The sequence below is a fragment of the Dendrobates tinctorius genome, unplaced genomic scaffold (assembly GCF_039654945.1).
Source record: "Dendrobates tinctorius isolate UK_male_01 unplaced genomic scaffold, ASM3965494v1 ptg000056l, whole genome shotgun sequence".
Lineage (NCBI taxonomy): Eukaryota > Metazoa > Chordata > Amphibia > Anura > Dendrobatidae > Dendrobates > Dendrobates tinctorius.
In genome coordinates, this window is record NW_027361724.1 from 11,301,659 (window position 1) to 11,313,757 (window position 12,099).

Genomic DNA, 12,099 nt, shown 5'->3' on the forward strand with positions numbered 1-12,099 from the left:
AAATGATCTTTTCACCCTCAATTCTTATTTTTCCAAAAGTAACAGGACCCTAAAAGATATTGTGCAATTTATCCTGAGTACGCTGATACCCCACATGTGGGTGTAAACCACTATTTGGGCGCATGGCAGAGCTCGGAAGGGAAGCAGCGCCATTTGACGTTTTTGGCTGGAATTGAGATCGGACACCATGTCGCGTTAGGAAAGCCCCTGATGTACCAAAACAGTAGAAACCCCCCACAAATGACACCATTTTGGAAACTAGACCCCCCAAGGAACTTATCTAGATGTGTGGTGAGCACTTTGAACCCCCCAGTGCTTCACTGAAGTCTATAACGTCCGGGCGTGAAAATAAAAAAATCGTATTTTTTCCACAAACATGATCAATTAGTCCCCAATTTTTTTATTTTCCCAAGGGTAACAGGAGAAATTGGACCCCAAAAGTTGTTTTCCAATTTGTCCTGAGTACGCTGATACCTCATATGTGGGAGAAAACTACTGTATGGGCACACATCAGGGCTCGGAAGGGAAGTAGTGACGTTTTGGAATGCAGACTTTGATGGCATGGTCTGCGGGTGTCATGTTGCTTTTGGAGAGCCCCTGATGTACCTAAACAGTGGAAACTCCCCACAAGTGACCCCATTTTGGAAACTAGACCCCCTAATGAACTTATCTAGATGTGTGGTGAGCACTTTGAACCCCCCAGTGCTTCACAGAAGTTTATAACGACCGGGCGTGAAAATAAAAATATCGTATTTTTTCAACAAACATCATCTTTTAGTCCCCAATTTTTTTATTTTCCCAAGGGTAACAGGAGAAATTGGACCCCAAAAGTTGTTGTCCAATTTGGCCTGAGTACGCTGATACCTCATATGTGGGAGAAAACTACTGTATGGGCACACGTCGGGGCTCGGAAGGGAAGTAGTGACGTTTTGGAATGCAGACTTTGATGGATTGGTCTGCGGGTGTCATGTGCGTTTTGAGAGCCCCTGATGTACCTAAACTATTGAAACTACCCACAAGTGACCCCATTTTGGAAACTAGACCCCCCACAGAGCTTATCTAGATGTGTGGAGAGCACTTTGAACCCCCAAGTGCTTCACAGAAGTTTATAACGCCTGGGCGTGAAAATAAAAAAAACATTTTTTTCCGCAAAATTATATTTTTGCCCCCAATTTTTTATTTTCCTAAGGGTAACAGGAGAAATTGGACCCCAAAAGTTGTTTTGTAATTTGTCCTGAGTAGGCTGATACCCTACATGTGGGGGTAAAACACTGTTTGGGCGCATGGCAGAGCTTGGAAGGGAAGGAGCACCATTTGACTTTTTCAACGCAGAATTGGCTGGAATTGAGATCAGACGCCATGTTGCCTTTGGAGAGCACCTGATGTGCCCAAACAGTGGAAACCCCCCAATTATAACTCCAACCCTAACCTCAACACACCCCTAACCCTAATCTGAGCCCTAGCCCTAACCCTATCCCTAACCCTAGCCCTAGCCCTAACCCTAGCCCCAACCCTAACCCTAACCCTAGCCCTAGCCCTAACCCTAACCCAACCCTACCCTAACCCTAACCCTAGCGGGAAAATGGAAATAAATACATTTTCTTTTAGTTTTATTATTTTTCCCTAACTAAGGGGGTGATAACGGGGGGTTTGATTTACTATTTATGGCGGTTTTTATGTTTGGCGGCTGTCGCACGCTAAAAGACGCTTTTTATTGTAAAAATAGTTTTTGCATCACCACATATTGAGAGCTATAATTTTTCCGTATTTTGACCCACCGAGTTATGTGAGGTCTTATTTTTTGCGGGACGAGTTGACGTTTTTATTGGTACCATTTTCGGGCACGTGACATTTTTTGATCGCTTTTTATTCCGATTTTTGGGACGCAGAATGAACAAAAACCAACATTTCATGAATTTCTTTTGGGGGGGTGCGTTTACACCGTTCCGCGTGCGGTAAGATTGATAAAGCGGTTTTATTCTTCGGGTCAGTACGCTTACAGCGATACCTCATTTAGGTCGTTTTTTTATGTTTTGTCGGTTTTTTGCAATGAAAACAATTTTATATAAAAAATAATTATTTTTGTATCGCTTTATTCTGCGAGCTATAACTTTTTTATTTTTTTGCGGATGACGCTGTATGGCAGCTCATTTTTTGCGGGACAAGATGACGTTTTCAGCGGTACCATGGATATTTATATGTGTCTTTTTGATCGCGCGTTATTGCACTTTTTGTTCGTTGGTATGATAATAAATCATTATTTTTTGCTTCGTTTTTTATTTTTATTTTTTAAGGGGTTCGCTAAAGGGGTTAACTAATGGGACAGTTTTATAGGGCAGGTCATTACGGACGCGGCGATACCAAATATGTGTACTTTTATTGTTTTTGTTTTTTTTTATTTTGAAAAAATGGATTTATTGGGGAATATTTTTTTTTTTTTTTACTAATTTATTTAGCGATTTTTTTTTAATTATTTTTAACACTTTTTTTTTTTTTTTTTTTACTTTATTACCTTGTCCCAGGTGGGACATCACTGTCCTGTGACAGATCGCTGATCTGTCACATCACAGATCACTGTGACAGATCAGCGATCTGTCACAGGCATTGCTGCAGACTTCCTCATGCCTGCGCTTTGCAGGCACTGAGGAAGCCAGCTTCCTCAGGCCCCCGTCGCCATCTTGGATTCGGGGGCCTGGAGGAAAGGAGCCCCCCGCAGCAGCGCTGCACATTGCGCTGCTGTGGGGGGCTCAGGGAAGCACGGAGGGAGCCCCCTCCCTGCCGATGCTTCCCTTTAACCCCCGGTACACCGTGATCGCGTTTGATCGCGGTGTGCAAGGGGTTAACATGTCGGGGGCGGTCCGTGACCGCCCCTGACACATTGTGCCGGGTGTCAGCTATGATAATTAGCTGACACCCGGCCGCGATCAGCGGCGCTCACCACGTGGGCGCCGCTGATCATGGTGACGTAATATTCCGTCCATGGTAATTAGGTCCATGGTCACATGGACGGAATATTACGTCAATTGTAGGTAAGGGGTTAACACTATTTTTTTTTTTATAAATAATGACTTGAAGTCGCTCAATCAAAAGATCACACAATAGTAGCCGTACACTGCATTAACACTTTTAAGACCTCACGATGTTTCAATTTTGCCGTTTTGTTTTTTTCTACTTGTGCCAAGAAAACATCTTTTTTTTCTAGCAAACCCATGTATTTTTTTGCTAGATGAGTTGAAACCTCACCAGGTCAAAACAATCGCTGCCAGTGAAGCTCCTTCAGAAAAAAAATTGTGGCTTTTTTCCTGAAGCTTCTTTGCCTTGGATAGTCTTGGTGGATGCGCCAGGGTGTGTGTACACTGAGGGGGAAGTTAGCAGTTTTTCAAGCAAAAACTGAGCAGAAACTCCCCACACATCCTCTTCAAAAATCTTCTAAAAACTTTTTGGTGAATATTTTTCAGAGAAAAGTAAGCAGAACCTACAAGCTTTTGAGGAATTTAGAATTTAAAAAAAAAAAGAATTTGAAGAGTTTCCTGTCAATTTACTCTCTGCTTGTGTTCCAAAAACGCATTGAAAAACTCTTTGTGTACATAGTCACTTTCTACTCCAAAGTCTCAACAAATAGCCATAGGCTATTGGCAAATGGCATTTTTTAGATGCCAGCAGATGGCAGCTGCCAATATTTCCCAGGCGAAGCGACTTCAGAAAAACGCTGGCTGTGTGCACACAGTTTTTTTGAGTAATTTTTGAAGCAGAAATTGAGTGGAAACTTTGCAAATTCTTCTCCAGATTTTAAATCTGATTCTTCAGATTTTGTATTAGTCAATGCCTATAGAAGAGACCTGAGTAGTCTTTAAAGCTGCAATTTATAACCATCTTTTCAGTTAGCCAATGAAAGGTATCAACCACTGAGGACTCTCAAATCGAAAAATTTTTTATCTACTGAATAACGCCTCTTTCACACGTCAGTGGCTCTGGTATATGTAGTGACCGTTTTCTCACATACTGGAGACACTGACACATATGCATATGTCAGCGTGTTTTAACGGACCGCATGTCTGTGTGCAAAATATGCTGACTTGTCCATTTTAACACACGCGGCCCGCAACAAGTGCTGCACGCGGAGAATAGTTCACACAGTCCTCCGTGCACATGGACGGCCGCCGGGAAGAAGCTGCTACTGTAAGCGCTCTTCCCGGCGGCTGGTGCTGAACGCGGCTGACATTCTTCTCTCCTGCTCTGCCGGCAACAGCAAGAAGGAGAATGAATGAAAACCTGACATGGGGTCCCCCTCTATTTGTGAACCAACCAAGCCCCCAGCTGTAAGTTTTGTCCGGTTGATTCATAAACTGAGGGGGACCCCACATCGGGTTTTCATTCATTCTGCTCTCCTGCTTGCTGTTGCCGGCAGAGCAGGAGAGCAGAATGTCAGTTGTGGTCAGCACCAGCTGCCGGGAACAGCGCTTACTGTAGCGCTACTTCCCGGCGGCTGTCCATGTGGTCCTGATGCGGCTCACATGCGGCACACGGTTGCCATACATGTGCCACATGGAGGTACCACATGTCCACACGGACACGGATAGCTCCGGTACTGTGTTTACCAGTACCGGAATTATCTGGACGTGTGAAACTGGCCTAACACAGTACAAGATATATATCTTCTGAATCCGGATCTCAGAAATTTTAAAACTTGGAGTTTCTGCACAGTTTCTGCTTCAAAAGCTCAGCAAATAGACATAGCGAAAATACAACAATGCCATTTCAACATTGCTGTGCATTACGTTCATTTAACGGTGCACTTTTTTGGATGGATTCCAGACAAAATGCACCTAAAAAAAAAAGATTCCTTGTGCACAAAGCCTTAGACAGGTTTATCAACACCAGTTTTAGATAAGCGCAGATTCACGCCGATAAGCACAGGAAAAAGCCCTGTTATACCTATAGAATTATTTGGTCAAAGACAACCCCTTTGAAAATGTCCTGGCTGGTCAGCTGGTTTCCAAGTTCTAGCACACGACACACCGGATAAATGTGGTATTGAATTGTTTCATGGTAGGAATTCAGATATTCAGATCAATGGCCATCAGTGTAATTCAAGGATGATTTGAATCCACCTGAACCTTATGGCTTTCAGTTGTGGCTGAATAGGAAGGCTGACTAAACAAGTAATAATCTTTGACAATTCCTTTAAATATTTTAATTGAGCAAAATGAAAACTAATTAATAATAAGACTTAGTAAATCTTGATTTTCCTGGCTGTCGTTCAGATGTATTTTAGCACCTTCTCTTCCCTTATGATTTCTTGGTGACACATGTACATAGCAGTGTTCACATATACAGCACTTGATGATTGAAAAATCTAATTTATTAATCATGTCATCCATCATGACAAAGTTTCCAGAATTTTGACGATTTCTATTGATGACCAAACGTTACCAAGTTTTTTTGTTTTTGTTTTGTAGATGGGATTCTTCAAGAGAAAATACAAATCACTGGATTCAGACACAAGTAGAAAAGAAAGTTGGAGCTTCCTTAATGAAGAGGAAAAGGATGAAAAATAAATTTATATTTCTAGACTTATAGATATTTTTAAAACTTCATAAATTATGGGAAAAAAAACCACAAGGAAAAGAAATGAAGTTATTTTTCTTTATAGAAGAGAACTGATTTTTTTCAGGTATTTATCTAGATCTTATCGAGAACTCATGATGCCTTCAAAGGATGTTTATTTCATGAATGGACATGTTCTTCATATGGACATGTTCAATTAAGGATCTCAGGAAAGTGACAATTTTATATTCACAGAAGATATGCAATTAAACCCAAAGTCGGAGGTTGATGTCATTCACCGGTCACAAGAAACCACAAATTATCGAAGAAAGTGATCTCTGGTGGAAGATCTGAGGTCATAGATGTCTCCCAAACATATTGTCTTTCACTTTAGATGAAGAAATTTAGATGAACAACACTACGACTTATAGGATCAACTTGAAGTGTATGTGCATTATTTGGCAATGGCCATCAGAATAGAGACGAAAATTTAGAAAGCACCTACTGAGTGGTGAAGAGTCTTTAGTAGGTCCTCCATCCACGTGGACTGAGGTTTTTTAGTTCAGTTTTCATCTTCTTCTTTGGTTCTTCATCAATAGTGCAGAACCTCTCCAAAATAAATGATGTTCTACCCAAAATGTGGTAGGAATGTGTTTCTTGCATCATTTAGAGGGCTAAATAGAGATTTGGCCTATCAGTGCTATATGAACAGTTAAATGCAAGCTGGTAACCCAACAGGCAGCCCAACATGGAGGACATGACTGAAGTAAGATTTATAAGGTCTAGTATCTGGCTCTGATTGTTTAGCTTTATCCAGTCTGTTTTTTAAAGGGGATGTGCAGGATTATAAAAAAACAGTATCATTCCATCCCAATTCACTTCACTGGAACTATGCTGCAAAACCAGACAAATCTATGGACTGTTGTGATGTGTTTCATACTCTGGTATGGTCCCTTTAATAAAGGGAAATAGTAAGCCAGATATACTGCCAATGACACATATTTAATGATAGAATTTCCATTGTGTAGTAATTCAGAAGGTAAAATGACAGCCAATGATTTGTAAAGCTTAGCGGTATATTTGATCAGGTTCGTACTGGTCCGCAAGGGAGCAGGTGAATCTCCGGGTGGGCCCCTGTTGCAGGAATTGGTCCCTCACCACCTTACATGAGCTATAGTTGGCACAATATACTTGATTAACAAATATAGACAAGGGCAGCCTCTCATCAGTCCATAAACAAAACTATCAAGTGTATTATTATAGAAGCAAAGGTAAATTTGTGAATGAGGGTAATGTAATAATTGCATGGAACTGAGCAGTGGGCTCCCAGAGTAAGTGTTATTGGTGGGCACTTGTCCGACACTGTATTTGATTCCACCAGACACGTTCCTACATGCTGGGCTGCTGTATTGTTTATCATGCAAGAACATTTCACCATGCCAAGTGATCAGGTTATTATCAGTTGAGTAGATTCTCTTATTCTCCCTTGTTGGTTGTCACTTTTGCATTCGCTACCAGCAACTGACAACCAACTGCTTTTTAAGACCATGTACTGTTGAAAAGCTTGTCTGGGTTAGGAAAACCCTTTCAAATACTAATTAGGAAATTCATATTTAAAGTGGTGGCTTTACGTTCTTAAATGGTTGAAATTGCAAGGTGTTTGTAAAAACACGTAACCTTGCAAATTTACCTCTTCATAAAAATCTGCTCCATTCTCAAGAATGGAGTGAATTTTTATTCTATATATATGTATATAGCTTGTTGCCTAGATTACTGGTCACCTGCAGTCTCAGAGTAGCCGGTTATCTAGATAATGAGCATGCTGCACTTCCAAGCTCTATGCTGCAAGTGACACTATGAAGTTAGAGCGCTTCAGTCGCCTGCACTTCTGTGATGCAGAGTCAAAGTTATCTCTGATAGAATCAAGAGAGAGTGTACAGGTCGGACCACTGGCCATGCTGTTGGTCCAAACTGTCAATCTTCAGGAATGTACCGTTCCCAGCAACCTGTAAGCCAGGAGTGCGTTTCTGAACGAAGGAGATGAGAACACTCCTTTAATAGAAGGTTGTACTTAATTTTTTATCAAGTACACAAAAAACTGATGTCTGAATGAGGCCTTACACTTGTCAAAACCATAAGTTCTTCTTACCGTCTTTGGACCCTTCCAACATTAAGGGATTGTCCAAAGTGATGTGAAGGATACACAGGCTCGACTTCTTAGAAGACAGAGTGCTGATGAATACACTGTCATGAGAGGAGCACCCATGTGCCAGGACAGATGTTTTAGTGGGAAAAAAAGCAGTGAATAGATTAAATTTCAGCAAGTAGGAATCTTCAAACAATGAAGAATACAGAAAATACAGTTGTGTGAAAAAGTGTTTGCCCCTTCCTGATTTCCTATTCTTTTGTATGTTGTCACACCTAAATGTTTCAGATCATCAAACAAATGAAAATATTAGACACAGATAACACAAGTAATCACAAAATGCAGTTTTTAAATGAAGGTCTTTATTATTAAGGAAAAAATATATCCAAACCTTCAGGGCCCTGTGTGAAAAGGTGATTGCCCCCCCCTCCTTCCACCCAAAAAAACATATATAAACTGTGCTTTAACACATCTTTGGGATGGTGAGTTCAAATTCTCTAGCCAAACCCAGGCCTGATTACTGCCACACCTGTTCTCAATCAAGAAATCACTTAAATAGGACCTGCCTGGCAAAGTGAAGTAGACCTAAAGTTGCTTAAAAGCTAAAGAATAGGAAATCAGGAATGGTCCGAATACTTTTTCACACAACTTTATATTGAAAAAATGGTCATTTAAGTATAAATAACCTATTTTTGCTAGACCTGAATACCCCATGAGCTTTAGTTCCCACCTGTGAATGAATGGTTAAATGAATTAATGAGTGAAAGCTAATAGACATGTATATTTGCTGCTCTTTTGTATTCTTTGACAAGAAAATAACTATACTGTAACTTGCACAGAAATCACAAGATGCTGAATAACAGGTTTGCAACTTGATGCTAAATGTTTGCTGCCGGAATCCAGGATAGATTTTAGAGCAGAAGGACCACTGGGACCCCCAATGTACACAATGGACCATATGGTGATGCTCTGCTTTTCCATAAATGTTCACTTCCCTTCTACAAATAAGCCTGCAGCGAGTCTCCCCCAGAGCCCTGCTATCAACTATTGGCAAAAGCACTCATAGTCTGATAAAATATCCCACAACAGCCCCTGTCATCCACTTTATACACACATTGTGATAAATCGATACAATATCCGATTTTTTTTCCTGGTTTTGGTTTATGCTTTGTCTATTTTCTATTCAAAAACATAGAAAACTGTTTCTGGCCTGGACCTGTTATTGCTGAACCACATAAATTTAATTACACATAGTAATTGCACATTACATTTAATATAGGACTGCAGAATGTATCATAAGGGCACACAGACTTTTGTGACTAATACACAAGATATTAAATACACCCTGATATTAATTAGATTTTCTGATGAAAACAAATTATTATTAAGTTAATATTTGTTGATTCACTCGACTGCCGTAACATTAATTTCCTATAGGGCTACCAAGTTCTGCACTCATCTTTTTCCGGCAGCCACATAGAGATTGAGTGGAGTTGCAGTCGGCATCCGACCGGCTGCTCCCTTTTATAACTGAGATAAGGGTTCATACACACAATCCTAAAAATCAGATGAGTACTATCCGTCGTTTTGATAGCACTCATCCCCATGTTATTCTATGGGGTCACGCACATGTCCAAACAAATCGCAGCATACACAAGCTGAATCCGATTATCGCATCACACTCGGCCATTCATGGCTATGGGTCTGTTAAAAAAATTGGACTATGCTTGGATGATATCTGAGGGCCGTCTGATTGTCATGTACAAACTGAATGGAGAAGATAGAATTTTTTTAAAATTCTCCTCATCCAAGAATATTGGATCACACTCTGACCAACTCTGATCAGAGTGTGATTAGCATAAGTGAAACGATTTTCTTGGATGAGAGAAGAAAGGCATGTGACCCTAGTCTAAAAATGATCCATTCTGCTGATTTATGCAGATCCCAGCGGTCAGACTCCCACTGATCAGTAAGTAACCACCTATCCTGCGGCTTGGTTATAACTTGTTTTCACTGGACAACCCTTTTAATGACAGTCATTTCTTCTAGTTTTCCATCTGTGTTAGCGTTAGATAACGCTTATTGTACTTGACCAGTCTGACTTAGTAGGAAATTACCATTTCAATCTATTAGTGATGAGCGAATGTACTGGGATAAGGTGTTATCGGAGCATGCTTGTGTGCTAACCGAGTGTCTTCAGCGTGCTCGAAAAATATGTTTGAGTCCCCGCGGGTGCATGTGTTGCAGTTGTTCTATGGCCATGAGACACGCAGCCCCAGGGACTTGAACATATTTTTCGAGCACGCCGAAGACTCTCGTTTTGCACCTGAGCATTCTCCGATAACACCTTATCCCAGCTCATTCGCTCATCATTACAATCTATCGATCATTGTTGAGACAGCCATGACTTAGTCTTCCAGGAGTTCTCTGCTTTTCTTGGACTCAAAGATTGTCCATTGTAGTGAAATGTTTTTAAAATATTTCTCTACTTGAGGCTCTCTTCACACTATGGTCAGAATCTTTGATCAAAGCCTCTGTCAGCAGTCCGATTGGATCTGATGGGAAGAAAAACATTTTGCAGGCAGTGCTAATGTTCTTGGCAAAGTAATGGAGATCACATTAAAAAATGACAGAGCCCAAGTCAGTAGGGAATATTTTCACACTGATGATGACTCCTCTATATAGGACCACAATTGCCAGGGAGTTTCTGGGAAATTTAGTAGGTGTCCTGAGGTAGAACAAAGGCTTGGGTTAAAATCTCCCAACATTTGGAATATAAATCATAAACATTTTGTTGTCACCAATTTATATAAACATCTACAACATTTGCAATAAAAACATGATAGGCACGGTGGCAGACAGATACACTGGGTACATAAATAAGGGCTACATTGGAACGTATGCAAAAGAAGAATTCATGCTTATGTGACTATATCGAGCTTACAGGCTGCTCCTGCTGTGCTCGGGCAGAAAGGCAAATTATATACAAGGAAGTATGTCAATGAAGTCAGCTGAAAAATGGAAAATAGCTTTGCAAAAAATGTTTATTGCACATTGTTTTATAAAAATGCTACTACAGAAACTAGTGCAAGTTTACAAAATCTATTAAAAAAATATATGTATTGTAAGATAGGCTGGTCTGCAATCTTTATGTTGTGTAAACATTTTGTACTATTGTCTAAAGTTTTAATGAGTTGTATATTTCTGGCTGTAATTGTGTTCCTGTGGACGCGATCCCTTTGATTTGATTAAACATTGCCACTGAAATGTCTCTGCTGTCACAAATCAATAAAAATGACATTTTTTTAAAAAAAATCAGGATGTGGGTCATTTACGGCGAGCTTTTTGTTACAAACAGCTGCATTTCACTTTCGCCTCATCCAGTTCATCTATGTTGCTCCCATACAGAGTTATGAGTTCAGGATGCAAGCTGCAAAGAAAAGAAAATGCAATGTAAATTGGCTGTGGTTAAAAAGAATGGAAAGTTTTAATTTCACAAGTATTTTTTTAATTAAAGGGTTTGTCTATTTTAGAAAACCTAATATCAAATGCTCAATGAGAGAAATCTAAGGTAAAGAGTGCCTTTCACCAAATTTCTCATGTTGAACTGGACACAAGATGTAATTGAGCCTAGAGTGGAATAAAACTTTTTTGTTATTTTTTAATTATGCCTCTTTGGTGTGGAGATGTTAGAAATCAAAGGATTTGGCACCTAATGAGATAATTTTGTTAATTCCAAATGGGTGTCATCGGATAGCAACTCAAACAGGGAGAAGAAGAGCAGCCCCCAGTGAAAACTATCTGATAACTCCCACTTGGACTTAACTCATTAGGTGCCAAATACTTTGATTGCAAATATCTCCACAACAGAGAGGCGGAATTAAAAAGTAACAAAAACGTTGTATTCCTCTCTGCAGTCTCTTAATATATACTTTGTCCAGTTCACCATGTAAAATTTGGTGATAAGTCCTCTTTAAGGAGGGGTTTCAGGCTTTGGAGGACTTGTCACAACCATGGATTACATGGGCAGTGCATTGTTTTAAAAAGAAGCAGTGTAGTTCTCCTTTTCCCCTGTGGTGCTTCTGCAGGAAAGTTAGTCACTTGCTGGTGGGTTCTGCCTCAGATAACAGGACAAGGGGTGATGAAAGGGAAACTGAGAGCAGATTCATACTGTCCAAACTACATGCAGCATGAATAAAAGACTTGCTCATTATTTCAGCCATGTATTTTTTGTTGAAAAAAAAAAAACACTTTCAAAAGCCGGCTAAGGACCACGTGTCTCTGATGACTAATCCAAGGTAGGTCCCTGGTGGCTTCTCTCTTCCCTGCTCCCCTAGAATGTCAGGTCTCTCTTTACACACACATGGAGAGTACTCTCAGTCAAGCGGGGCATGGAAAAGCCGCCG

The 12,099-nt window shown here is 40.3% G+C and overlaps 2 protein-coding genes across 3 annotated transcripts in view; one reads left to right on the plus strand and one right to left on the minus strand.

Annotated features, from left to right (window-relative positions):
* ITGA4 (integrin subunit alpha 4) overlaps positions 1–11,008 on the plus strand; it is a 238,913-nt gene extending 227,905 nt beyond the window's left edge. The window contains exon 28 of the mRNA XM_073577489.1: positions 5,460–11,008. Within this exon, the coding sequence (XP_073433590.1) occupies positions 5,460–5,558 (99 nt within the window). The 3' untranslated portion in view covers positions 5,559–11,008. The remainder of the gene's footprint in view (positions 1–5,459) is intronic.
* The window catches only part of CERKL (CERK like autophagy regulator), a 285,626-nt gene continuing 284,246 nt past the window's right edge, over positions 10,720–12,099 (minus strand). For both annotated transcript variants that reach the window (XM_073577491.1, XM_073577490.1), the window contains one exon: positions 10,720–11,123. In XM_073577491.1, coding sequence (XP_073433592.1) covers positions 11,042–11,123 — 82 coding nt within the window. In that variant the 3' untranslated portion in view covers positions 10,720–11,041. The remainder of the gene's footprint in view (positions 11,124–12,099) is intronic.